At 48.2% G+C, this 27,507-nt stretch overlaps 1 protein-coding gene across 8 annotated transcripts in view; it reads right to left on the bottom strand.

Annotated features, from left to right (window-relative positions):
* Positions 1-27,507, bottom strand: part of RPH3A (rabphilin 3A) — a 100,177-nt gene that overhangs the window by 62,052 nt on the left and 10,618 nt on the right. For 3 of the 8 annotated variants that reach the window (XM_059139438.1, XM_059139439.1, XM_059139440.1), the window contains 2 exons: positions 5,176-5,264; positions 844-855 (listed from right to left, as the gene is read on the bottom strand). In XM_059139438.1, the coding sequence (XP_058995421.1) occupies positions 844-855; positions 5,176-5,246 (83 nt within the window). In that variant the 5' untranslated portion in view covers positions 5,247-5,264. Of the gene's footprint in view, positions 1-843; positions 856-5,163; positions 5,265-16,774; positions 16,903-27,507 lie in introns of those variants that run through there. The other 5 variants (XM_059139435.1, XM_059139436.1, XM_059139437.1 and 2 more) reach the window with 4 other exon arrangements.

Here is a 27,507-nt window from a genome sequence, read left to right on the forward strand (position 1 = left end):
CCCACTTTACAAAGGAGGGAGCCGGGAAGCAAGGAGCTGAAGGGCATGGCTCAAGGCCACGCTGAAACTGAGTACCAGAGCAGGACTCAGGCCTGGGTTTTCTGATGCCAGGCCGGGTCCTCTGCCGCTGGCTCTGTGACAACTTCCCCATCTTAGGGAGGGTAAAAACAGCTTTCCAGAGCTTCTCAATGTGCACACACAGCCAAAGCCTGGTCTGCTTTGCAGCCCGACTGTTCATTTATTGGGCCCAGCATTCAATCTGTCATGCATATTGAGGAAATTAATCCAATTTAAAACGCAAACGTTGCAAGCAAAGACAGGACCTCTGCGTCAAAAGCACTTCGCTGGGAAACAGGCTGACCTCCCTTGAGGTGACAGGGGCCATATGTGTGGCATGTAACTGCCCACAGGCTCTGTTCTGTTCCTCATCACCTTTTATTAATGATAGCAGTTATGTGAGCCAACACTGTCTTTATCTGAGAACACTGTTCCCAGGCAAATGCCGCAGAGGGGGCACAGAGTGGTCAGTAAATTTGCTGGAATCCTACAGATGACTAACAAGGAGAAAACCGAGAGCTCCTAAGGAACAAACCCCCAAGGAATTTGTTGTATCCTTTTACCAAGATCATTTTTTTTTTTTTGAAACTTCACAATTTTTTTCCCCCTCAAGAAACTTGGTTTTTGTTTTTTGTTTGTTTGGGGTTTTTTTTGTTGTTGTTAGTTGTGTAAAATTTGCTAGTTCTTCTTTTTTTTTAATCAGCTCTCTTTAGGGGCAAAGTTAATTTGATCAGAAAAAAAGATAAAACTCAATTCGTAGAAAAATTAAAGTATCAAAATACTCACTGTTCTTTATCACTGAAGGAAGGCAAAGAAAGGAGAGAGAGAGAGAAAATAAATAAAGTTAGGAAAGAAATCTCCTAACAATGCCAACACGGTCTGGATGCAACAACCACAGAGTGTAAATTGCAGTGACCTACTTCTGGTCTGGTCCGCCCCCACCCCAGTCATTATCTTCTCATTTTGGCGCATCCAAAAACGGCTGGCTGCTGCAATGTTGGGCTGTAAAATGCTCAGCTTCGATTAAAATGACCAATCAGTTCAGCTTATTAATTAGCTGAGCTCCTCACTGATGTTCCGAATAATGGATTTTGGTACCAAAAAGAACTCACCTAACGGCAGCATGGCCAGCATCACCCTGGGGGACAAGGAGTACATTGAGGGACGCCCATGAGCCCTGAACAGTCAGCGGATCATTCCTTTGCAGTACCCCGCTTTGGGAAAGCAAGTGCTTCCAGAAAGGAGACCGGCATCTCCATATACCAGGTGAGCCATTACAGACACGTCCTGGACTCCCTTTGTGCCTGTTTCTACCCCCGACCTCTGGTACTCTCTGACTCGCAGCCTGGAAAGCCATAGAGAAATGCCAACCTCCAGTAGCCCATGCATTCCCAACACAGGGGGCTGGGCCACCGCCTGCCCCAAGCACGAAGCAGGTGTGTTCCCGGCTTTCAAACACAATGACAACGACGGTGTTTCAAACACCCTCATTAGATTCGAGGGGGCTGAGAGAGGAAGGTATTTGAAAATCACAAAGGCAACTAAAAAGTCACAAAAATAGTAAAGGTCTCTGGCTAGCCAGCAGTTAATTAAGAGGCGATTTCTTAATTTACTGGAGAAAGGCATCGGAAGGGGCTACATTGGGCTACAGCAGACGAGCTTGCCTGTGTGATGACTGTAATTCACCCATTAGCATTTATTTGAAAAATAATGTTAATATCTAGAGGAGACGCAGGCCCAAGGCAGCCCGATGCACGCAGAATGCAAGATGTCTCACAGGAGCCCAGGAGCACTTTAATGAAACTGTGTCCAGACTGCTGGAATAATTCTAATTTAATTGTAGAGCAGATTGTTGGCTTCCTATTCACTAAAGTAAACTCTGATGGATGGTATTTTAATTAACTGACATTTCTTAAATAAAATAAATATTTAACCCCCCTCCACCCTTCGGGTAACTGTTTATCTTACAGAGACACAATTTTTGGCTGATGGAATATTCTCTGCAAAGTAAGTTTGGCTCCAAGAGGACACCATGGGAGGGGCTTGGCGGACTAGAAGTTTCCTATTGACGAGGAAGCCAACAGAATTCCCTGGTGTCTTCAAAATTATAAAGCTTGTAGAACTGGAGGTTTTAGATAGAAGGAAGTGGACAGGGGCTTTTGCTTCAAAGAATATGGGCTGACTAAAATATTCAGAAAGGCCCTTTGCCAATATATAATTAGGTCCTAGATAAATTAGAGCAGAACCTCTTTTTAAAAAGATTTATGTGTGTATTTGAGAGAGAGAAAGCTCATGAGCAGAAGGGGAAGAGGAAGAGGGACAGAGATTTCCCAGCAGACCGCGGGCTGAGCACGGAGCCAGATGCAGGGCTCGATCTCATGACCCAAAGATAGTGACATGAGCTGAAACCAAGAGTTGGACACCCAACTGACTGAGCGACCCCAGCACCCCAGAGCAGACACTTTTTTTTTTTAAAGATTTTATTTATTTATATGACAGATAGAGAGATCTCAAGTAGGCAGAGAGGCAGGCAGAGAGAAAGGGGCAAGCAGGCTCCCAGCTCTATCCCAGGACCCTGAGATCAGAAGCTCAACCCACTGAGCCACCCCAGCACCCCAGAGCAGACCCTTTTTTAATGCATTTCTGGGATTGCTAGAAAGCAAGGGAATGTTCCAACACTGCCTCCTCTGGCAAAACAAATAAACAAAATAGACTTTGTTGAAATAAAAACATTTCCTCTTCAAAAGATTCTGTTATGAGAAAGAAAATGCACATTGCAGACTGAGAGAAAATATGTGCAAAATGTGGTTCCAAAAAGAAGGATGTTTATCCGTAACATATGAAAAAAAGAACCTATAAAATTCAACAGGAAGGTAAATGACCTGATCTTAAAAATGGGCAAAAGATTTAAACAGACATTTCAACAGAGGTTAGAGGGATGGGGAACATTACCTAAGACGTTCAGCATCATTAGTCAATAGGGAAATGCGAGTGAAAACCACAGAGAAAGGCCGCTATACACACACACTTGAAGGGTTAACACTGGAAAGACCGGTCATCTCCAGAGCTGGGGAGGCGGCAGAGAAGCCTAGAACTCTCTCCCACGCCTGATGGTGGGAACATAAAATGGTACAACCAACTTGGAATACGGTCTGGCTGCTTAGTGACAAACCCAGTAAGTAGGGACAGTCTGCTCCCAAGTAATTACCCAAGACAGAGGACAGCATCTCTATAGGAGTTTTTTTTTTAAGATTTAATTTATTTATTTGAGAGAGAAAAGGAGAGAACATGAGAGTAGGTAAGGGCAGAGGGAGAAGCTGTCTCCCTGTTGAGCAGGGAGCCGGATGCAGGACTCCACCCCAGGACCCTGGGATCATGACCTGAGCTGAAGGCAGACACCTAACCAATTGAGCCACCCAGGCATCCCTCTATAAGACATTTTATTTGCACCTGACGCAGACTAGAAACAGCCCAGCTTTCCTCAGTAGACGGACAGATAAACAAATTGTGGTATACCTACAGAACAACATGCAATTCAGTTGTACAAAGGAACAGACTATGGCTACGCAGAACAGTCTGGATGTTCTGGAACAATAGGATGGCTCATGAAATAAACTGTGCTGAGAGAAAGAAGAGAGACATCTCTTCCCAGACAACGAGCTCACGCTCTACGATGCCATTTGTAGGACATTCTGGAAAAGGCAAACTAACGTGCAGTTATTATAATGTATATAGTTATAGATGAGCAATTACCTAGAGATGGGTTGGGAGGAGATGGAGGAAGAGGCACAAGGAGGCTTCTGGGACGGATGGATTTGTTCATTAGCTTGACTACTGTGACTGCTTCACGAGTATATGTTTTTACAATGACCAAATTGTACTTTCACTGTGTACTGTCAAAGGTATGCATGTATACCTTTATAAAGGCAATTTTTTGAAAAAGAAAAAGACCAAGCAAACGGAATCCAGGACAGTGAGCTGTGAGCAGGAAGCCGAGGCAAACACCAGCAGTGCTGTTCCAAAGTCTAACCTCAGCTCCTCATGGGCTCAATCTGAGACCCTGACATGGAGCCAGGACCCTCTGGGGGTTCCTGGGTGGGGCGGGGGAGGGTAACATCATCGTTCATCATCGTTGGGGAGCAGTACCCCTGACTCCCGGCAGGAGCAAGAGCACCAATCCCTCTGAAGAAAAACATCCCCAAAGGAGATTCCCCAGGATTCTCGCAGATTGAGCGCACAATAAAAAATTAACCAGCATTCAAAGAAACAAGCCATTTTGAGTGAAAATCTGCAGGAACGATCAACAACAGCTTTAGATTGTCCAACAGTCAGTGGCGTGCTGGTGAACTTTTTGCCACGGACGATTTAACAGTGGGGACAAAACCCCACTGGATGCAAAACTGGGAAGAAAGGGCACAGCAGCATATCATTATATACACGGTATATAACATAACACAGAGAATAACACAATGTCGTAACATAATTAAGGGATTAATTTTGAGTCTTTGCATCCTTTGTGTTGAACATTGTTTAACTGCAGAATTACAAACTCAGTTTTTCAGAATGGTTGTGTTTAATAATCACCTTGCAAAATGCCTGCAAATTGATCAGCCCTCATGAGCCAGGGTGGTACAGATCGGAGGCATCAATGATTTGGGTATAATAATCCTTGGATACAGAATGTGACATCACCTTCGTGTCACATTTCCCGATTTTTAAATCATTAGGCCAAAAACAAATAGCACAAAAACACTTCTGCAAGTCAGAGTCAGCCGGCGGCCTGCCAATCTGCACCCTGTGATCTGATCCAACTTTCTTATGTGTCTCATAAGAAAACTGATCACACAGGAAAAAAGCTCAGGTCTAGACGCATAACAGAGCCTGGTTCTAAGCCCCGGGTCCATGCTCTTCCCACCGCCTCTACTCTGGTGTGTGCAGCTCGGAATTTGCTTATAATTCAAAACTTGCAAAGCAGTAAATGTGAAGTTTCTGTAACAATACCCTCACTGGATTCATTTCTTCCCACCGCAGGGAAGGAAATTCTATTTATTTCTTTGGGACTCTTTTCTCCCTTGCTGACCCCACACAAGCCATGCCCCGGAAGACACGGTGACTTACTTTGACTGCAGAGGTCGGTCGCTGGGACACATCCAACGGCTAGAGCTGTTGCTGAATACGGTGTCAGTCATGGCGGGAGTTTGGTGCTCCTGGAAAATAGGAACACAGAGAGGACATCACCCAGTTATGCAGCTGCTCTACATTTCTCAAGTCCTTACGCTATGCCAAGTACTCTGCAGGATGCAGAAAAGAAAGGGAACTTTGCCCAGCTTCTCCATTTCCCCGATGGGGAAAACTGAGGCCCCAAGGGGGAGACTTCCTGCTGGATGCCAGTGGCATCCTTCCCTAGTGGCAGAAACGATGAGGGAGAGCCTTCTTCCTTAAATGCACATTCTCCTTGACTAACTCAGCGGGGGAGGGGGGGTCATTGGAGTTTTTAATTCCAATCCAGTGTCTTCCTACTGGCGGACATCTTTGGACTCGTTTGCCGATGCATGTGGCTTGGTCAGCTTTGTGATCCGAAATCCTGGAGTCAATCCTGGCTTTTTTATTTTTTCAATATTTTATTTTTAATTTTTTACTTAAATATTTTAACACCAAGCCATGAGAAAATCATGTCAGCTCGGACTTCATAATAACACCCAGAATCTGCCCACTGCTCTCTCTGCCTGGCCGGTTAGTGTGCTGGTCCACACCACGGCTATCTGCACCTGGCTTACTGCAGTAGCCACTTCATTGGTCCCCTGCTTCCACCCTTGGCCTGCTTCAGTCCACGCTCCACGCAGAAGCCTGTCGGATGTCCACACACATAAGTCACAGCTTGTAAAAACGGCATAGCCATGCTGAAACGCAGAGCTACCATACGACCCAGCAACTCCACGCCTAAATATCTTACCCACTCAAGAGAAATGAAAACACACGCCCACGCGAAACCCTGTAGGCAAATGCTCATCATAGCATTATTCACAATAGCCAAAAGGTAGGAACTCAGTATTCACCAGCTGCTGAATGGACAAACAAGAGGCGGCCTGTCCATGCAACAGAACGTCGTCCAGCCCTAGAGAGGAAGGAAGCATTCACACCTGCCGCATGGAGGAAACTCCAAACCATGATGCCGAGAGAAAGAAGCCAGTCACAAGAGGCCACATGGTGTATGGTTTCCTCTATAAGAAATGTCCAGAACAGGTGAGTCCATAGAGACAGAAAATAGCTTCTGATTGCCAGAGGTTGGGGGAGTGTAGAAGAGCTGAAGATGAAGGTTATGTGGTTCAGAGATTCTTTGGAAAACCAGAATGGTCTAAAATTCACTATTATCATGGTTGTACAACTCTGTGTATATACTAAAAGCCACTAAATTGTCTATTTTTTCCAAGCTTTTATTTATTTATTTGTTAGAGAGGGAGAGAGAGAGCACAAGCCCGGGGAGTGGCAGGCAGAAAGAGAAGCAGGCTCCCCGCAGAGCATGGAGCCAGATGCGGGACTTGATCCCAGGACCCTGGGGTCATGACATGAGCTGAAGGCGGACGCTTAACCGAGTGAGCCACCCCAGGCGTCCCCTAAATTGCCTACTTTAAATGGGTGAATCGTACTGTATGTGAATTTTATCTCAGTGAAGTCAGGATAGGGCGATGACACTCTGGAAAACTGGCAGGCTCGTTAGAGCTATAAACATTCACCGACCCTACAGCTCACGAATTCTACTCTCAGGCATAAACCCAAGCGGAAAATGCTCATGTTCTAAAACATGCACAAGAATGTTCATAACCTCTTTATCCGTAACAGCTAACTAGAAATGCCCATCAGCAGGAGAGCAGGTAGATAAAGGTGGTCTGCTCACACAGTAAAATACTGGCCCACAGGAAAAGACAAACTCCTAATGTACGTGACGATGGGGGACGAATCTCACAGACACGATGTCTTATGGAAGAAGCCAGCAGCAGACGAGGACACGCTATTTGATCACGTTTACATGAAGGTTAAGGACAGACAAAGCTATTCGATGGTTGTAGAAATCAGCAAATCCATGGCTAACTCTGGGGGACCAAGGGTACTGGCTGGGAAGGGGCAGAAGGGGAACTCTGCAGGGTAGAAATGTTCTGTATCTTCAGCTGGGTGTTGTGTACATCGGCAAAAGCCAGGTGTGTACTTCATGGCCCTTTCTTCACCCCAAATAAAGTAAATCAGCCCATGTCACTCTTCTGCTCAAATGTCTTCAATGGCTCCCTATTGCTCCCAGAACAAGGTCTCAACTCCTTAGCATGATTTTGGGTCCTCATGACCTCCTTCTCGAACCCTATCTGCCACTCTCCTCTTGTTCCCTACTCAGCCCCACAGGCCTCCCTGTGCTTCCTCCAATACCCCACCTCCCTGCTCTCCCATCTCCCTGGAACTCACCTGCAGATGTTTGCTTGGTTCATTCTCCTCCTTCGTTTAGGTCTATTCTCAAACGTCACCTCCTCAAAGGGCCCTCCCTGATTGCTCCAATTAAAACATCTCCTCCTCCAGCTCCTCCGCTCTGGCTTCTTTCACTCTGATTTCCTTTTCTTCAGAGCTCATATCCCTTCCCAAATGTGTCATAGGTCTTGTTGACTTGCTTAGAGTTTGTATCTCTTATCTCTAAAATATAAGCCCCTCGCAGGACCTACTCTGTCCTATTCCTTCTTAATCTCTAACACCTCACATAACGCCTGGCACACAGAAAGTGCTTACTAAATACTTGTTGAATGCATGCATGAGTCTCCTTGAACACGAAGGCAGTCCGGCTGAACCCAGCCAGGCTTCTGTCCTCTGCGGGGCTCCCCACCTTGCCCCGCCCACAGGGTCTAGCCAAAGAGTAAAGGGGGAGAGACCACAGAGATTACATTCAATTTAAAAAAACAAAAAACGAAAAACAACTTTAGAAAGCGGATCACTGTGTCCGGTGGGTCCTGATGTCCCTGAAGGTCTTGGTACAACATGGCCTGGTTTCCTGGGACTGATTAGTTGAGAAGCCGGCGGGGTGAACTCTCTCTCCTCTCCTGTAGCTGGTAGGATAATTAAATCTGCCAGTGGGTTGAAGGCTGGACACGGAGGAGGGAGGCCTCTTACAGAAAAGCCATTTCATCGGCTCCCCTGTGGTTGACATAATCTCCCCAGACTCATAGGACCATTTCACTGCTTCCACTTGGGAAACAGAAAGAAAGGAGAGATGGGTCCTGGTGCAGAGGAAATGTGCTGAAAAGAAACTTAACGTCTCATTTTTGCCTGTGCCGGGAGCTGAGAGAGGCCACCCTGGGCCCCTGGGACCCCTGGGCCCTGCTGGCTGCTCAGAGCCTCGGATCCAGGTAATGGGTCCAGTTTGCTGCCTCTGGACTGGACTTGGAATGCCTACTTGAATACCCTGCTTTCTGCTTTGCAGCAGAGATGAAGCACTGCCCTGGGGGGTGGGGGGGTGGGGTCCCAGGAAGCAGGGAGGGCTGGTTCAAGGCTTATACAGTCCCCGCCTCCCCATGAACTCTGATCTCCAAATTCTGTTGCCCTAAAGGTGGAACCTGGCTTCCCCCCCACCCCAGCATTCAGTCATGCGCACCAGGAGTTCATTTCCTATTAAAATTCTGCCCGCAAAGCACGAGAGCCCTGGCTGACAGCCCCGTGGAAACTACCCAGCTCCATCCTCCAGGCCAGAAGCCAGCCCAGACAGAACCATGTTTTCAACTTTGCCATCCAGGGCTCTCAAAGCACTTCATGTCTCAGGACTGGACTCCTTGTCCAGTGCGTGCCCTGGGCAGCTGGGCCTGGGCCAGGAGAGGGGATGCCTGAGGCATCGAGGCATTGAACAGCCAAGGGTCGAGCCTGGAGAAAAGAGGTCATGTGTCTGCAGGCAGGCCCTCACTGGGGGGGCCGGGAGGGGAGGGGGATGGCAGGCACTGCCGATGTCCTTTACAGGAGGGGTGTCCACCCCCACCCCCGCCATACACACACACACACACACACACACACACACACACACACACACCTCTAGGAGTGTTAGCAGCCAAGAGCTCAGGGCAGCACCATTTTCCAGAGAACTGCCCTCAGCCAACAAAAGCAACTGCCTTGCCCAGAGATACAGGAGGCTACGCTTGCCTGAGGTGCAGCCCAAGGCCAGTGAATAACGGACAAGGTGGAGATATAAACGCACAGCCTCCTTGGGTCCAGGTGGGACAGCTCTGTGTGCCAACAGCTCCAGAGCTCCCTGTGGGATCAGGCAGAGGCCAGACTCCCGATGAAGCCACATCCCCCACTGCCCTACACTGTGTCCCTGAGTCATCACTAGTCCTAGAAATCCCATCGCTGGTTCTGCTTTCAGAGAACTCAACCTCATGTGGGAGTAGAAGGGACAATTTTAGGACAGCAGGGCTCGGATCCCTGAATTCATCACCCCGGGCGAGCCGCTTCGCCACCTTCCAACCGGAGAGGAGGCGACCCTAGACGTTCTCCCAGCTGCCTGCAGACGATGCTCCATGAAGTACAGCCCTAATGTCAGGTTTGAGGGGGGGTTAATGGACATGGCAAGCCTCTGACATTTTCCAATGCGCCCCTGCTGCTCCTACTGTGTGCTACAGAGAAGCCATCAACACAGTGGACAGAAACCTTGCAGCCCTGGGGCAGGAGCAGCAGAGGGAAACCAACCACTGGAAACCAGGAGCAAAAGGAGAGATGCACGTGTCCGATAAATTATATAGGATTCTGCCCTAGGACCCGCCGAACCTTGGTGTCACTGATCTGGTGAGTTTAAGCACTAGTGACAGTCCCTGACACCCAGTAAGCACTTGCAGAATGGTAACCCCCCCTTCCTGCTTCCCCTAGACTATATAGTTTCTCCAGCAATGATGACTAACATTTCTTGAGCATCTACTATGTGCAAAATCCCATGCCTTCACCATTTGCTTGAATCTTTACAATCCTACTCCCAGGTGAGTGACAGCATCCTCATTTTACAGGTAAAAAAGTGAGGCTCAGAGTAGTTAAGCCACTGGCTTAAAATCACAGAGCTACCAAGAAGCAGAGCCAGGATTTGAACCTCTACCAAGCCCATGTGCCAATCACTACTCTGCTCACACCTACAGATTGTTCCTCCTTGGTTTTAGATTGTTCGATCCTGGTGAGTGTTTGGTGACCATCAGTCCCTGACTGTATGCCCACCCCTCAGCCTCAGAAACGAGCAGAGACACGCCCAGCCAGCCCCCTCCCTGGAGGTGCTGAAAGAGAACACGTTTCCGCTTGGTCAGGGCCAAAGCCATGGCTTAGATCCAGTCATGCAGCTGCAAGTTCAGAAAGCATAAAATCACTGCCTCCCCGGAAGCCAGAGGCTCTAGCTCTTTCTCCTGGACACAGGTTGCCCCCAGGCCTAGAGCAAGCTCCAAGACCCAGTCTGCTTTGGATCATAAAAGCAACAACACCAACAACTGACAGTTCCCGTATCGAGGGCTTACTACCTGCTAAGTAATTGCCTTTCATGTTTTATCTTGCTCAGTCCTCACGATAGCCTTCAACAGGGATGTTCTTCTTCCCCATTTTACAAATGAGTCACTGAGTCATGGAGCGTTTAAATAGGCTTCCCAAGTTCCTGCTTAAAGGGTGTCTAGGAAGCAGTCTAAATGCTTAATACTAAGCCCGGGCTCGCTGGTGGTTGGTGGCCCCATCTGGACGGTGGCGTGTGACACAGCTAGGAGGAATAGAGAGAGGATTTATGGCGGATACGGCTGCCTCACTACGATACACTGCCTGCCGTGCAGACCAAGATGGAGGATGATGTTCCAGAACAACACCGCTCGTGTGCGCAAGGGAAGGCAGGATACACGCGTGTGGCTTTTGGTTTTACATGCATAAAGGATCACTAAAGAGCAAGCATGAAGCAGGTAACGCCGCTCGCTCACCTCCGGGGAGAGGGACTGAGGAGCTGAAGCTGAGCTGGGAGGGAGAATTTTCACAACGTTCCCTTTTGGATTTGCAACCTTCGAGCTATGTGAGTTATCTCGAAATAAATGAACACGTAAGTTTTTTTTAATGTGATTTAAAATAATAAAGTGCTGGGGTGGCTGCCCATTGTAAGACTTAAGGCCTCCTCCTTGACCTCAAAGAACGGCCTGGCTCTGCTGCCAGCTACCCTCTCTGTCTGTCTAACCGTGCGCCCGTCATACTGGCTCTTCCGGCTGCCAGGCCTTTGCCTCTCCTGTTCTCTCTGACTTGACAGCTGCTTCCAAGCATTCTCATGAAGCTGATTCCCTCTCATCCTCTGCTGGTCTCTGCTCAAGTGTCCCCTCCTCCAGGAAGCCTTCCCTGACTACACTCTCTAAGTCACCTCCTCGAATCCCATTGCTTATTCTCCCTGTTTGTTTCCTTTACAATACTGTGATTTGCAATCATTATTATTTTTTCTTTATTTCCTGTTCGTCTCTCCGCCTGTTCTGTGAGATCCACAACAGCAGGGCTGGGCCCAGGTTTGTTCAACAATTGTAGGTCTGGTGCATGCTGGGCCAGCTTCATGGGCCCACAACCTAGGCAGCCACCCAGGGCTCCATGAGCAGAAGGGCCCCGAGCTTGCCTTAATCCTCTGCTGTTACCAGATTGAGATTCTTAATAATATCGAGCAGGGGGGCCCTGCATTTTCACTCTGCAGCCCGTCCTGAGTACGGTATACAGTAGATGCTCAATAAATCCTCACCCAAACTCAGTGAGCACAGCAGGCACTCAACAAATCCGCATGTATGGGTCAGAGCCAGGCCCATTCCAGACCTGCCCCCCGCACAGCTTGGTGTTAAGCCATAAGCCACTTGCAGCTGAGACCACTGTCAAGACTCTGTCCTTAGACCAGAAAAGCCAGATTCCAGAACCCTGCCTTTCTCCCTCTTTGCATTTTGTTCTGCCTACTTCTTCTTGGCACTGTCTGCTCAGGAACCATGCCTCCAACCACCGGAATCTCCAGGTCTTCTGTCACTTTCTGAGGAGCTGAAAAACCAACTATGAAAGCCCTTTTAGCTTCAGAGCTGCAGCAGGTTTCCGGGACACTGCAGGGCACTTTGGTGGTGGTGGTGGGGGCCTATGGGGCACTGCAGGGCACTCTGTGGGGGAGGGCGGTCTATGGGGCACTGCAGGGCACTATGGGGCGGGGAGGGTACTCTATGGGGCACTGCAGGGCACCGCAGGGAACTGGCGTGAGCTGCCGCTGTTGGTGCAGAATTCAACACCTCCCAGCCCCACAGTCTTGGAATTCACCCAGAAGCTTTGCAGCAGAACCTGCAGCTACCAGGGTTGGCACCCAGTCACTCCTATCTCTGTGTGTCTCTTTCCCGTCCCTCTGCTCTTCCCCTGAGTCCAGCCTATCGCTGCTCAATTAGGAATCTGGAAAAACTCACTCACACCATCTGATGGTGTGGGAAATGCAATTTGCACCAAGGACCTCAAATGGTGGGGTGGGGGTGGGGAAGACTGGGGGTGGGTGGGATATTCCAGAAACAGCGTCCAGGCTGAAAATATGTTTTGTTTGGCCCATGCAGTGTTTTTTAAAAGTAAAATCAAGCCAATATTCTAAAAAGCATGGGATTTAATTAAAAATACGGATTGCCAGCTTCTGTTGAGAAATAGGAAGAATCAGAAAGTATTTATAGAACATCTATTGCTATGTGCCAGACACAGTTTTAGGCATTGGGGATACAACATCCAAGCAAACAAACAGGGAAGAAAATCATTGTCCTTGCTGAGCTTATCTTTTAGTGGGGAGGACAGATAATAACTGAACAGTAAGGCATTCAGACTGAGGGGGATTGAGGGGGAAGTTTGAGTTTGCATAGGTATTCAGAGGAGGGCTCATTAAGAGGTAATATCTGAGCAAAGACTTGAAGGGGGTAATGGACTGAGCCACACGGCTCTCTGAGGCAGAGCATTCCAAGCAGAGGAGAAAGTAAGTGAAAAGGCCCTATTCGTTTTATTTTCTGCATGACTCTGGCAAGTCACTTAGTCATTCTGGGCCTTAGTTTTTGCATCTGTAAAATGAGGACATAAAAGATCCCATCTTTGTTATATTTACCTTGCAGCGTTGCTGGGAAGAGCTGATGAGTTAACACATGTGCAGGGACTTTGTAATCCAAACTCCTTTTCAAATACTAGACAAGGAGGTCATTGCTAATGTTATCTAACGGTCTGGCTAGGGAGGAAAACAAAGGTCTAATTTCCAGTGATTGTTTAGGCTTGAAAGAGACATTTCAGTGGATTATCGGGGGTAGAGATTTCTTGGTTTACCTGTTTGGCATTTCTCTCTCTTTTTGCGGGTAATGGCACCCCAATTTTCCTTCAGGAAACCTTCTCTCTTTCAGTATCAATCTGTGTCTCTGAGAAGGAGCTCATCCATTCTGGCCCCTAGAACTGGACCAACTTCCCTTGCCAGGCCAGTTGGAGCATTATGGCCCATGGGCTACAGCAGCTGGTCCAGGGATAAGCACATGACCTAATCTGGACAGATGAAGGTCTGTCCTCTGGGATTGCTTAGCTGGTAGAACAGAAGCTTGGAGCTGCTATTATCCCTTCTGCCACCACATGGGAAATGCCTGCCAAAGGATAAAAGTAGAACTGAAAGATGGAAAGAGACTGAGTTCTGATGATGCACTGGAATGCTAGATCCAGCCGTACCTGAATCCATCCTGGCCTTTTTGGCAACCATGATCCAATATGTTCCTCCATTTTTTTTTTCTTCTTGAATCAATCTGAATTGAATTTTTGCCATTGCAACCCTCCTGAGCTCTATGTGTCTTCACAGAACAGCCACCTTGGAGCAAACAGGGATGTCAAAGGCAGCACGAATTGGCTGAGGCCTGGGGAGAAATATGCCAGCCTTCGACAACCCCCTGGAATACCCCCCTGCACCAGAGGCACTGCCACCCAAGCTCAGGCCTTGCAAGAGGACAGGAAACATTTGTAAAGCTTCCTCACCAAGGCCTGCTGAGACCCTGCACTGACAATTAAAATTCAGTGACAATAAACAGCACTAATTAAAAGCAAAACTAAGTACTTAATAAGACAAATGAGGTGACGGTATTAAAAGTCAGGATGAGAGAGTTGGCATTAATTAAAAACAAAGACTAATCTCTTTCCTCCTCTGAAAAGGCTGTGTCTGTGTGTGTCTAGAAAATGCTAAGATTCATTAATGTACGAAATGCCACAGGAACAGGAAGATTCTGGTATTGGTTCTGCCTGGGGGTTGGGGTGGTGAGGGTCTTCCCAGCGAGGGGGACATTTGGGCCAGACCTTGAAGGATAAACAGGACCATGCAAGAGTGAAAAGAGGAAGATGGGGACATGCGTGACCAAAGACTCAGAGGTTTCAGGGGACATGGCAATGTTTGTGGACTGGAGAAAATCACGGGAATGGAGCCTGGGGTGACTGGAGGGCAGAGAGCAGTGGGGAAACAGGACAGAAAAGAGAGAGCTGGCCATGATTAACCCCATGGCCTAAAGCAATCTCCACCCTGCCAACCCTGCTTGGAACCCTTCTGGATCCTGAAGGATCCAGAAATTAAGACCCCATGCTCTCTAGGAGAGTTTGCCAGGGTGACCTAGGGCATGGGTGTGGCAGCCAAGCCCATCTCACCATCTACCAGCCTCACAAGTGTATTCCCCTCGCCGAGCCTCAGTTTCCCCGTCCATAGAATTGGATCTCAAATTGTAACTATCATGAGGATTAAATGAGATGGTGTATGGGAAGGCCCCAGTTCGGGGCCGGCACAAAACACCTGCTTGTCACGCGGGAGCTATCATGAATTTGCGTTGCTCTTAATAATAATGATCTCAGTTGCCTTTTCCTAAAGAGATGGAAGCCCGGTTCTGGCTCTAGAAGGCAATGACCCAGGGCTTTTGAAGCCAGAATAAGGACATGAAGCATGATAATGACGGATAAGGGAAATAACAATATGTGATTTTATCCTATGAGGGAAACAGGGCGATCGTACTAAAGCGAGGGTGGTCTGTTGAGTGCGGTAGTGGTCGTGAGCGCTGCTGACCAACCCTGTGATGGGGCTGCCCTTCTCTCTCCCTGGGAAGCTGGGAGTGGCCGCATGAGCCGCTTTGGCTAGCAAACGTTCCCAGGTGGAAACAGAAGCCATTGCATTTTTGTTTTTTTTAGTAAAGTTCAATTAGCCAGCATACAGTACATCATTAGTTTTTCATGTAGCAGCCAATGATTCATTAGTTGCGTATAACACCCATAGTGCGTGTAACACTCATCCCATCACGTGCCTCCGGCACTCTTCACCGCATCCCCTTTCCCTGTCTTGACAATCGTGGATGTGTGAGGATGGAGCCCCGCTCAGCCTGAGCCCCTGGGGGAGGATACACGCAGAGCAGACACCCCCTACTAGCCCCCTGCACCCAGTTAGCATGAGTGAAAGACAAATCTGGTGCTCCAGCCCCTGAAACTGTGGGGATGACGTGTTCCTGCAGCGACCACCTAACCCGGCCTGTCTGTGCTTCTCGACGGCCAGGACTGCACTATTTCATGTGCACCATCTCATTTGAACTAGAACACACGATCTTTTATTACCCAGTTTTATAGATCAGGAAACGGAAGCCCAGAGAAGTCCAGCGCTTTGCCCAAAGACACACAGCCAGGAAGTCTCACCAGGGTGTACCTTCACACACCGAAGGCAGGGGAAAGCATGCAGAATGGATCTTCCTGGGAAGAATGTCTCCTGCTGGACAGGGGTACCCCAAACCTTTCCTTCCTCCGCGGGGTTATGAATCTCTGGGCGCCCTGAGTCTACGAAGCCAAACACTGAGCTACAAAGTGCGCACACTGTCACAGAACTCTGTCCAGGGCTCCCTACGCAGACCAGCCGATTACCCGGTTCCTTGATAAAGTGGAAACTGGCCTTTGTTGTGTTGTTAACCAAGCTTATTTCTGCTCCAGCTAGGCTGTGGTGTGCAGGGAAGAGGAAATGCTCAGGATTGATTTTTGTGTTGTCGCAAGCATGGCCAGACACAAGGGACCCCAAACAGGAAAATGGGATGAGCCGGGTCTGTGTATTAAAACAAGCCATTTAGCTTAATGGCCCCTGGCTGCCCCTTGGGCCCAAGTTACAATGAAACTTGTTCTGATTAAAACCCAGCTGGAACGGACTTATCTGCAGCCCTAAAGCTCATCACACCCCACAGACCACAAGCGCCATCCTGACCCCTCCTCAGTGTCAAGGTCACATTGGACTATCCAAGGACGCAGACCTGGGTCTTTTATAAATGAGCCTTCTCACCACCCTGATGAATGATACACCACCCACTGATGACTGATACAAGTAATATACTATCTGGCTAAGAAGATATTCGTTTATAGGATTTGTATTTATATTTTTATATAATTTGCTATTTTCATATGGCAAAGATGGTGGCATAGTGGCAGCATTTTATGGTCCAACCCGATAATAAAAATAATAATAAAAATAGCTTTGCTGGATATCTTCTAGTCACTCGTCCAGATGCATTCACCCGCTACCCAGCTCTGTGTCCTGGGAGAATGTCCTGTGTGGGTGCGTTCAGAGGCTCTCCTGCCCTCCGGCTGCTGGTCGGGTCTGTCTAATGGGAGGCAGCAATAGGAGACCCGAAGCAGGGAGAGAGAGGCTAGGGCACATATTCTCTGGGCCCCGCCTGCTGGTTACCATGAGCTGGCTGCTGGGGATCACAGCTCCTGTCCGGAGGACTCCTCCATACAATCCTTTCTCTTCTGGGTCCACAGGTGTTCCCTTCCAGCCCCTCCAGGCCTAGACAGGCTAACAGCTCCCAGCACCTGATGGAAAGAGCTGGATTGTTTGTGTGACTATAAATGCCCGTCCATTAAACTCGCCTCTCCTATCCCTCTGGACGTGCATCCAGTTTCCAAGGGTCTGCAAACGTGCCAGGTCCTGTTTGAGGTTACGTAGCTCATCTAATCCTCACCATGAGCCAATGAACGATGGGTTTTCCTCTTCACAAATGAGGCACCTGCGGCACCGAGAGGTTCAGGAACTTCTCCCAGGTCACCCAGCTAGGAAATGATGGGGACACGTGGAGAATCCCAGCAGTGTGATTCTAGAGCCAGTGCAACAGGTGACAGGTACAGTGAGGGAGACGGGCCCAGGTCAAGGTTGGCTTTCTCACCGTTGGAGCTATCAAAAGGAGGGCCTATGACTGTGAGAGGTGAGGAGCTCCCATCACTGCAAGTAATCCAACACAAACAGCAGAACTACTTGTCAGGGCTGCTGTAAAGAGGGTGACGTGCATTTCCAAAGAAAGGAACAGTTCAAGTTCACGGACTCCTCCCAGCCCGTTGCACTAACTCCCTGACTTGGCCGGACTCTCTTAGCAAGCAGGCAGAGCCAGTGTCTTAAGACAGAAGGATAAAGTACTCTGGCCTCAGATGCTCCCTGCCCTGGGAAAATTGCATATTTTCACTTCATTCTTGTGAAGCAGAAGCAGTCAGGGCCCCAGGAGGGGCTCCTAGTTGTTCTCTCACCTTGGCACAACACACACACACACATACACACTCACACGTCACCCTCATTTTCACCCATGGTACAAATTCCATGACAGAATTTTCCATGGAGAGCTCAGGCTTTGGAGTCACCTGGACCTGGGTCCAACTGCTAGCTAAACTCAAGCTGGGCGAGTCTGGGCAAACTATTTAACTTCTTAGTGCCTCAGTCTCCCCATCTGTACAAAGGGGGCTACTTCCTAGAGCTCGTGAGAGGTGGGAGCAGAAGACAGAGTAGTCAAGGCTGCTTGCCCAGTGCTGCCACAGATGTTACCCAAGTGTTCTTCCAGAACTTCCGCCACCCAAAAAATAACACAGGTTCCAGAGTCTCTGGCCAGGAAGGATACTTCCTGCCTTGCACTGTGGCCATGGCCACTTCCTCGGGGGTGTGGATGCGAAGAAATCTGAGACCACTTCGAGAAGAACAGAAAGCTTCTCTTCATTGCCATGAACACTAGACCTTGAAGACCTGCCCTGCCCAGACCCGCCTGGCGCCAGGTGGGAGAAAGTAACAGAAACAGGAGTTTCGGTCGGTGTTGGCTGGTTCATTCAAACGAATGAACCACAAAGTTCCTGTCTCTCTCTCCCGTCCCCATGGAAACAGCCATCAGAGCATCAAATATGGACGGAGCACTCTGCGCTTTACAAAGCCCTTGGTCGTCACGATCTCCGGGGCAGGTGGGCATGAGAGGAGTGCAGGAGGTCGAGGAGTGCAGAGCGGCCAGGGTTCAAATCCCAGCTCTGTGTGTTCAGACAGTCACTTAACCTCTCTGTGCCTCACTTCCCTCATATGAAAACCAGAGATGACAATAACAGTGAGAACAGCACCTCCCTCCGGGTGGGGGACCCTGAGAGGTTAAATGAGCATGACGTATGGTTCAAGCACTCACAACAGCAGCTGGCACGTGGTGGGTACTAAATTAAGAGGAACAAGCCACCCTGGTCACATTTCTGGGGAATAAAGGCTGATAGTAACACCTGTAATGCCATTCGTCATCTATTAGGTGCTGGGGCCACGCTGCGTGATCTACTTATACAGGCTCCGGTCGTGCTTGGCAAGAGACACCACTGAGTCCCTCTCACAGAAGGAAAAACTGGGGTTTTAAGGGTTAACTGGCTTTCCCCAGGATGGAATCAGAGCCAGTGAGTAGTAGGGCTGGGAGTTGAGCACAATTAGACTCTCAATACTCACCTGTCATCTTCTTCCTCCCGCCCCTCCCCCGTCACGGAGCCCTCATGTCAGCCAAGAACATTCACTCTGTTCCAGGCTGAGCTTTCTACACATGTGGGGACTTAGCACAGCTGTCTCAGTCCTCATTTCAGTCTTTATACCAGGAAACGGAGGCAAGGAGAGAGGAGGTATTGGCCCAAAGTCTCCAGCTCAGCAGATCACAGAGCCTGTGTCCAAACCCCAGATGTCACAGTCCATTTTTATATCACACACACACACACACACACACACACACAGGCATGCACACAAAATTCCTTCTTGGTGCAGCCAACAAGTCACCGTCCATCCTTTGACTTGAAGACCTTCTGAAGAGACATTATATTACAATGACATCTGGGAGCACCTGGGTGGCTCAGTCGGTTAAGTCTCTGCCTTAACCTGGGATCGAGCCCCGCATCAGGAGCCTGCTTCTCCCTCACCGTCGACCACTCACTCTGCTCATTCTCTCTCTCTCTCAAATAAATAAATAAAATCTTAAAAAAAAAAAAAAACTACATCTGAAGTTGATTTAGTTTCTCTTCTTTTCAGAGCTACTCACTCTAGTAGGTGACGCGTTTTATTGCATGAGGGGCCTCTCGGCATCCAGATTTCCAGAGACTTACATGAGCTCTTGAAAGAAATGAAGCCAGCAGCAAAAATGTGGGACACAGGCTATGGGCCAGTTTGTCCTGGGACAGCAGAGAGACTGTTAAATTGATGTCCCTCAACAAACTTGCCTTCCACCTTAAGTAACCCCTTCCCACACTCACTCTGAACTTTAGCTGAAGTCAGGAAATATGACCAGAGCAGAGCTGAGGTCCCCATCAGGAAGCCATGCACTGAGACATGGAAAGGGTAGCTCTCTACTGAGTGTTGGTTCTCAGTCTTGTGGAGAATGATTTCTGTGAACTCTGTGAAGCTAAGCTCTGAGTTTCTGGGTTCTAAGTACGTGGCGAGGGTTCTCCCAGGTAGAGAAAGCTCACCTGAGAGGCCAGCTGGCCCGGAAGAGAGCAGAGCTGGAGGATCGGAACTCTGTCCCAGTGCTGTTAATCCTAATGCTATTTTTGAGCCACTAGATAGAGTCAAGCCTCAGCTGTGTTGTGGCCTCTTCTAGTACATTAACCAATAAATGTCCCTTTGTGTCGCTTAAACTTGCCTGAGTGAGGATTACGATCAATGTAATCCTGATTGATAAACACACACTCACTCACTCACACTCCGAATCATTCCTGTAATTTGCAAATTCTGTACCTGTGAATTTGCCTACTGACCCCTAGCCCCCAAAACAATACCTGTAGCACCTTCACAGTCATTTGGCATGCAGACACACACACACACATACACACAGACACAGAACAGCAAAAAAAAAAAAATGGGGGGAGGGGGGGTTTGGAGAAGGGGGGTGGGGTTATGGACATTGGGGAGGGTATGTGCTTTGCTGAGTGCTGTGAAGTGTGTAAACCTGGCGATTCACAGACCTGTACCCCTGGGGATAAAAATATATGTTTATTAAAAATTAAAAAATTAAAAAACAAACAAACAAAAAAAACGAGTGGCCCAGCATGCCGCTCCGGTCCAATAGCTCTCACACCACACACAGGTCTCTTTTTCAAGGTCTTGTTTAATGCCACGTTGTTTACATTTTTATTGCAAACAATAAAATGATGATGATAAAATGGTGATTTCGCTGTTGAAAATGGCCCCTGAACCCAGCGCTGAGGTGCTGCCTGGTGTTCCTCAGTGCAAGAAGGCTGCAGTGCACCTTACAGAGAACCTACATTTGCCTGATAAGTTCATGGGCCATAAGTTACAGCGCCGTTGGCCATGAGTTCAATGTTAATGACTCAACAATACTATCTACTGCTACGGACTGAATGTTCATGTCCCCTCAGAATTCATGTGTTGAGACTCTACCCCCACATGGGATGGTATTAGCCGGGCGGGGGGTGGGGTGTGGGAGGTGATCCGGGTTAACTTAAGTCATGGGACTAGGACCCTCGTGATGGAACTGGTGCCCATCTAAGAGTCTCGAGAGAGTTCTCTTGTCTCTCCGCCCTCTGCCACATAAAGACACAACGAGAAATCAGCAGTCTGCAGGCCAGAGAGAATCCTCACCAGAACCCGACCCTGTTGACACCCTGACCTCAGGCTTCCAGCCTCTAGAACGGTGAGAAAGAAATTTCTTTTAATTTTTTATTTATTTACTTATTTTTTTAAGTTTATTTGACAGAGAGGTAGGCAGAGAGGCAGGCAGAGAGAGAGATAGGATTCGAAGCAGGCTCTCTGCCAAGCAGAGAGCCTGACTCGAGGCTCGATCCCAGGACTCTGCGATCATGACCTGAGCCGAAGGCAGAGGCTTTAACCCACTGAGCCACCCAGGTGCCCCAAGAAAGAAATTTCTGTTGCTTATAAACCACCCAGTCTTAGGCAGTTTGTTACTGTAGCCTGAACAGACTAAGACATGTGTTGAATAAGATATCTGTAAGCAGAAACGCACACAAAACAAAGGATATGAATGGATCGGTTAAGGAAGTGTGAGTAGAAGCTTGCAGGGACCTAACCCGTTATTTCCCTCAGGAGTGATGATTCAAGTATGTGCTAATTCAGCGATCGTGGTGACTTTGCAGAATAAAACTACTCCAAATGATGAGAGTCAACTCTCTCTCATACGTATACATGTATGTATATAAAGTAGATAGTATATCGTATGCATAATGCGTAATGATATGTTATATATCTTATGTATATGCAAATGTTTATATATATAATATCCTAGTCAGCAAGTGCTCCTACCTTTCCACTTTCCCTTTTACAAGAAGGACTACTAAGTGGGGCAAACCCTTAGGAGTTTGGTCTGTTTTCTCTTTTGTTTTTTCAGAGTCTGGTGGAGGCAAGGGGCAGATAATGAGATAATTGATGTAAAGAGGCAATTTGGGAGGAAAAGTGCCAAGGACCGACAAAGTACTGTCATTATGGCTTGTTTTCTGGCCAAATTCTCCCACGAGATGCCCACCAAGGTGCATTTCGAACCCCGTCCCTCCAACCATTCACCTTTCTGGAGCAGAACGAGGTGAGCTAAAAAGATGGAAACCAGCCAGGAGTGAACACATTGGTTTGGGGATTTGCCAGAGACGGAAAACTTACAGGAATTGTCTAGCATGCGGCTTTTCTGGAGTCTGATCGGATAATGAAGCAGGGCTGGGAGCAAATGGGTTTCTAAGTGTCTTTGCCATCTCTAAGCGCCCACGGCGTGGGATCCAAGGGGAACGAGTTTTGCAGCGAGCTGGGGGGGGGGGGCAGCTGCCGGTGGTTCCTCTCACATCACATCAGCCTGCAGCTTAGTTTCTGCCATAAACCAGGTCACTGATGAGGGCTGATGGGAGGGAGTCGAAAGGTCCTCGTCTTTCAAAGCGGAGGACAAGTGAAGAGTGAGTCCCCTTGGCCCTGAGTGAGTCCCCTTGGCCCTGAGTTAGCTCTTTTTGAGAGAAGAAACTGGAGGAAAGAAAAGGAAAGGACGAAGGCCATTTTTCTCTGAAAGCTAAGTGGAGGCTTGGCAGTTATCTGTGAGTTTTTGGACTGGTTTGAATGGCCAAGCTGCCATCGGAAAATCAAGAAAGGAGACAAAAGGGTCCCTCACAAGCCTTCATGGGACCTGGGGATGCAGAAGCCTTGAGGGAAAAACCAAGCTCCCAGAAAGGCAAGTCCCTCTGGCAGAACGGAAACCAGGGTCTGAATCTAGAGGCACGAGAGGGAGGAAGTGACGCAAGACTCCACCTCTCCAACAGCCACTTCACCGGGTGTTTCTGGAGACATTCTCAGGACCTCTCCTCAATAATCACCCTTCCTAGGAAGCCAACCTGTGTTCAGCTTAGGGACCCGTGAGATAGGAAGTGGCTAACTCCAGACGCTTCACAGCTGGCTCGGTCCCTCGCTAGCCTGGGACCTTGGGCACGTTCCCTGGCCTCTCTGTACCCCTTGTCTGGAAAATGGGGGCTACAAATGCTCCTTCTTCTCAGGGCTGGTGGATGAAATGAGGCATGCAGAGTTCCCAGCACGGTGCTGGCCCATACTAAATGCTCAGTTAAGTGGGAGCTCTTATTACAGGAAAGAAAAAAAAAAAAAAAGACAATTCTAGCACAAAGTCCTGGTTGCCAACCACAGCCTGTAAGGTCTGAACTTACTACCCTCCTCTCTGCTTCCTCCCCCTTCCGTGCCTCATGTCCATCTCTCCTCCCCCAGGGGCAGTCACCTCCAAACTGATGAGCACTGGCGCTCTTTAAAATTCTTAGGTGGCGAGCCTTAGCATGGCGGATTGGGTGGGGAGCCGTAAAAAGGGCTAATTCCAGCATACTGGAATTAAAATAGAATGTGCAAAATATCTAAAAACTAAAAACAAACAAAAATGCCAATTTCAGGATCCCAACCAAACCACCTAAAGAAGAAACTCGTGGTAAGTGTCCCCATCATACTTTTTGGAAATCTGTCCAGTGATTATAATGTGCAGCCTGGACAGAGACCCACCTGCGGAGAACCACAGGCCCTGCTCCACACGCTCTTCGGGTCCCTGTCCCTCCTGCCCAGGCATCTCGAACTTGGCCATGCATCAGTGCCCTGGAGGGCTCGTGAAAACAGACGGATGTCCCCCATGCCTGTCCTGATGTTTTTGTTTCAGGGGGTCTGGGACCCAGCCTGAGAGTTTGCATTTCTATTAAGTTCCAGGTGGCGGCGATGCTGCTGGTCTAGGGACCACACTCTGAAAGCCACCACTTTATGCCAGTGCTAGAAAAAGGGGACCCACGAGACCAAGCTTCCCAGATCTCAGCCTCCTTTGTGGGTAACACTCTCTTGCCTCGAATCAGAGCAAATAACTCAGGGGTGCACGTCATCATAGATCTGGGAAGGCCAGCGGAGAGGCTAAGAGCTTCGGGGCCTCACCTTCTCTTGTTTCTCTCCTTTTTAAAAAAACAATCCACCACTTCAGAGTCAGTCCTGGAGCATTTGCTGCCCATTCTTCCACACACCGCCCAAACCCTTCGCCTGCAATGCAGGTCTTCTTAAATATTGAATAATGAATAAGTCTGCTTCCTACCAGCGGCCGTGACCAGGCTGAGGGAATGTGCAAATGGACTAAGTCTTAATGTGATTAATCAGGTTAAAAAGATCAGGCTGCTGAGCTGGTTTTGGAAAAGACCTTCCCTTCTTCCCCATCACTGAAATCTCTGGTGCCTCAACACCTCCCCTGCCCATCCCCTACCCCTTCCTGGGGATTTTTTTGCGGGGGGGGGGGTTGCCGCTGAACCATTAAGTGAGTTAGAGTGGCCTGGGGAGTGGGTCAGGTTGTGAACGAGAGCACGAACTTCAGAAGGGCATAGTCAGCATTTTTTTTTAATCTGACAAATACTTCCCGAGCACCTACTGGGTGCCAGAGGCTGTGGGGTAAGGCACACTGAGTGCAGAGTGCTAAATAAAAGAGTCTAATGATCCTGTGGGAGGAGCTGGCATTCCAGCTGGGAGAGACGACGAACAAAATAAATACTATAGTAAGATCGTGTGTCACACGGTGCTAAGTGCCAGGGAAAAACGGGCAGGCAAGGAGGACCCAGGATTCTGGCACCGGGGTGTAATTTCTAAATAAGATGATCTAGAAAAGGCCTCTCTGAGAAGGAGATATTTGGGGAAAGGCCCACAGAACGTGAGGCAGTGGACAGGGGGCGGGAAGGATTAGGACGACCCCTTCTAGAAGGCTGAGCTCTGAGATTTCATCGTCATGACCGTGATCATCCGTTGATGAAGCCTCTCTCACGTGCCATGCCTGTTCCAAGCAAAGACGATATATACCGACTCGTTATGTCCCCAAGAAAATCCGGGGAGGTTGATGCTATTGCTAGCCCTTTTCCAGATGAGGAAACTGAGACACAGGGAGATTTAGTAACTTGGTCGGAATCACACAGCAGCAGAGCTGGTGGACTGGTGACTTCCCCAACCCCCTCTCCAGATTTTCAGGGAGGAGCCCCACACCACAGTTCACCGCAGAACAAAATCTCTCCCTGGTTGGGGTCACACTGCCCTTCCCCCTTCCAGGGGATTGGGGCTGTAAAAAGGGTGGGGTACAGAGGGCTGAGCCAATATACAAAGTCCTTTGTGCATCACTCCGTTCCAGAGTATTTGTCAAATCGCTCGGCGCCCTCCCCTGGAGGTGAATCCCACCACAGCTAAGGAGCCCTTTACAAAACAGATCAGATCAGGTCATCTGCTTATAAAAACAGAGTTTCTCTGAGAACTGCTCTCAGAAGAAAGGCAAGCTGTCATACCATGGTCTTGCAGGTACCACCAACCTCATCTCGCACTGGGCTCCCCCCAACCTTGTGCTCCCATCATGCTGGCTTTCATTCAGAGCCTTGAATGCCACCTCAGGGCCTTTCCACATGCTGTTCCCACTGCTGTAACTGTTCTCTTTGCTTTACTCAGTTAACTCCTATCCATCCTTCAGCTCTCAGGTCCAATGTCACTTCCTCAAGGAAGCCCTCCCAGATTTCCTGGCGATGCTCTCTCATAGACCTTTCCTGAACCCTCAGGTTTTACATATATATATATATAGATAGATAGATATAGATATTATATATCTATATGCCAGCTCTTCCACAGGATCATTATAGATATTATATATCTATATCTATATCTATATCTATCTATCTATCTATCTATATGATATCCACATGCATGATTACTGATTTATGTCTACCTCCTCGAGAGAAAGGTTCAAATCGAAATCATTTTCTATTTTATTCCAGCCCTGAGTGCAATGCCTGGCTCTAAGTGACCAAATAGAAGGTAAGGATCTTCCCAAACAAATACTCCTCAGAAAGCACCTTCTATCCAAGATGTTTCTCACAATGTTGAGCACTTCTCATTCCCTCTCAAATTTGCTTTATTTTGCGTAACAAGATAGTTCAAGTAAATTCCTTCTCAACTTTCCAACCAGCAGGCAACTCCAAATGGTGTGTCTTCCTTTTCCTAGTCTCCAACCAAAAGCATCTGCAGGAGGTGAGTTTTGTTACAGTTATAAAACCTTCCTTACTTTTCTGGTTCACTGATTATTATCTAAATATGTGTCCGCAGCAGAAAGAAACCAATTAATTGATTCTTTTATATAATATGTGATCTTAAGTATGTGTGTGTCATACAACTAATGAAGCAAATATTATAAATGGATCCTCGATCATTTCATCTGCATTCCTAACAGGGTTTTGTTTTGTTTTCTTTTTTTTTTTATAAACATATATTTTTATCCCCAGGGGTACAGGTCCATGAATCGCCAGGTCCACACACCCCACAGCACTCACCAAACAGGGTTTTGTTTTCTTGCTTCTAGTTCCCAATATATTATTACCTACATCGGGCAAAACATTTCGTGTGGGCCACTAAGTGCTGGGGCTACAGTGGGACTAGCTGCTGGCGCCCATCGGGAAGGATCCCGAGGCCACCGAATTCACCATCTGCTTTTCTACAGCCTCTGTGACTGTCATTTTGCCACTTTATGTCACATTAACGCTTTGTCATTGGCCTGGTGGACCTGCTATGATTTGAAGCTCTGTGACTTGGCCACTGTCATCCCCAGGGACTGAACCTTTCATTGGGAAATCAGCTGCCCTCCAAGGGGCTTCCTTTCTTCCTCTGTAAATGGAATTCACATTATGGAATAATGGAATAACTTCTTTAAAAAGTTCTAGGTCGTGCTCGCTTCGGCAGCACATATACTAAAAAGTTCTAGGTCACCATAAGCAGCTGAGGTTTATACCGTCAATGTATCACATCCTGGGTGCTACTCTGGGAGATTCCTGTATGTGTTACTTCATAGAGTCCTGACAGCACCCCCCGTGAGGGAGGTGCCATTATTATTCCCATCTCACAGGGGATTAAACTGAGGTCAGAGAGCCCAAATAACTTGCCCAAATTCACAGGCTGGCAAGTCATACAACTCGAATTGCAAGGAGCTCTGGGAGCAGCGGCTGTGCCTCTAATCACTGAGCTGTTGTCCCTTACTGATCCGAATGAATAACATTCATGCTTCAGATCCTAGATTCAAGCTGGGGGGATTGGAAGACCATAGAGACCATTTTTACAGAGCTTCATATTAACGAAAGAAATTCTAAGCTGCTTGATCGTCACAACAACTCCAAAAAATAAGTGGTGATTATCTCATTCTACAGAGCAGGAGTCCCTGGAAGGTGCATTTTCTCACTATGAAAGTTCTATCTTTGACTTTGGTGTCCAAAAGATCTGGATTGGGATTCCTGAATCTCCCCTTGACCGGCAGTGTGAATTTGGGCAACTGAGACCTCTCTGTCCTCTATAGCCTCAGAGTTCTGGTCTGCAAAATGGGCATGAGGACAGTGCCTCCTTTACAAGCCCTGAGAGGGTTAGAGATCACTTAGGTGAGTGCAAAGCCCAAGGTCAAGCCCATCGTCACTGCTCTGTGACTTGGTGGACAATTCATTTGCTTCCTGTATCCAAGTGCAGCTCATGGGTCTTTTCAGCAAGATGATGATGAAATGCTATGAACAGCTGGAGAGCCCCCCTGCCCCACCCCAGGGCATCAGAGACCACCCTGCAGTAGAGACCTGAGGTCACCCCACAGTTTGTATCAACCTAAAATCTCAGCCCTGTGGTGC

The sequence above is a fragment of the Mustela lutreola genome, chromosome 11 (assembly GCF_030435805.1).
Source record: "Mustela lutreola isolate mMusLut2 chromosome 11, mMusLut2.pri, whole genome shotgun sequence".
NCBI classification, from domain to species: Eukaryota; Metazoa; Chordata; class Mammalia; order Carnivora; family Mustelidae; genus Mustela; species Mustela lutreola.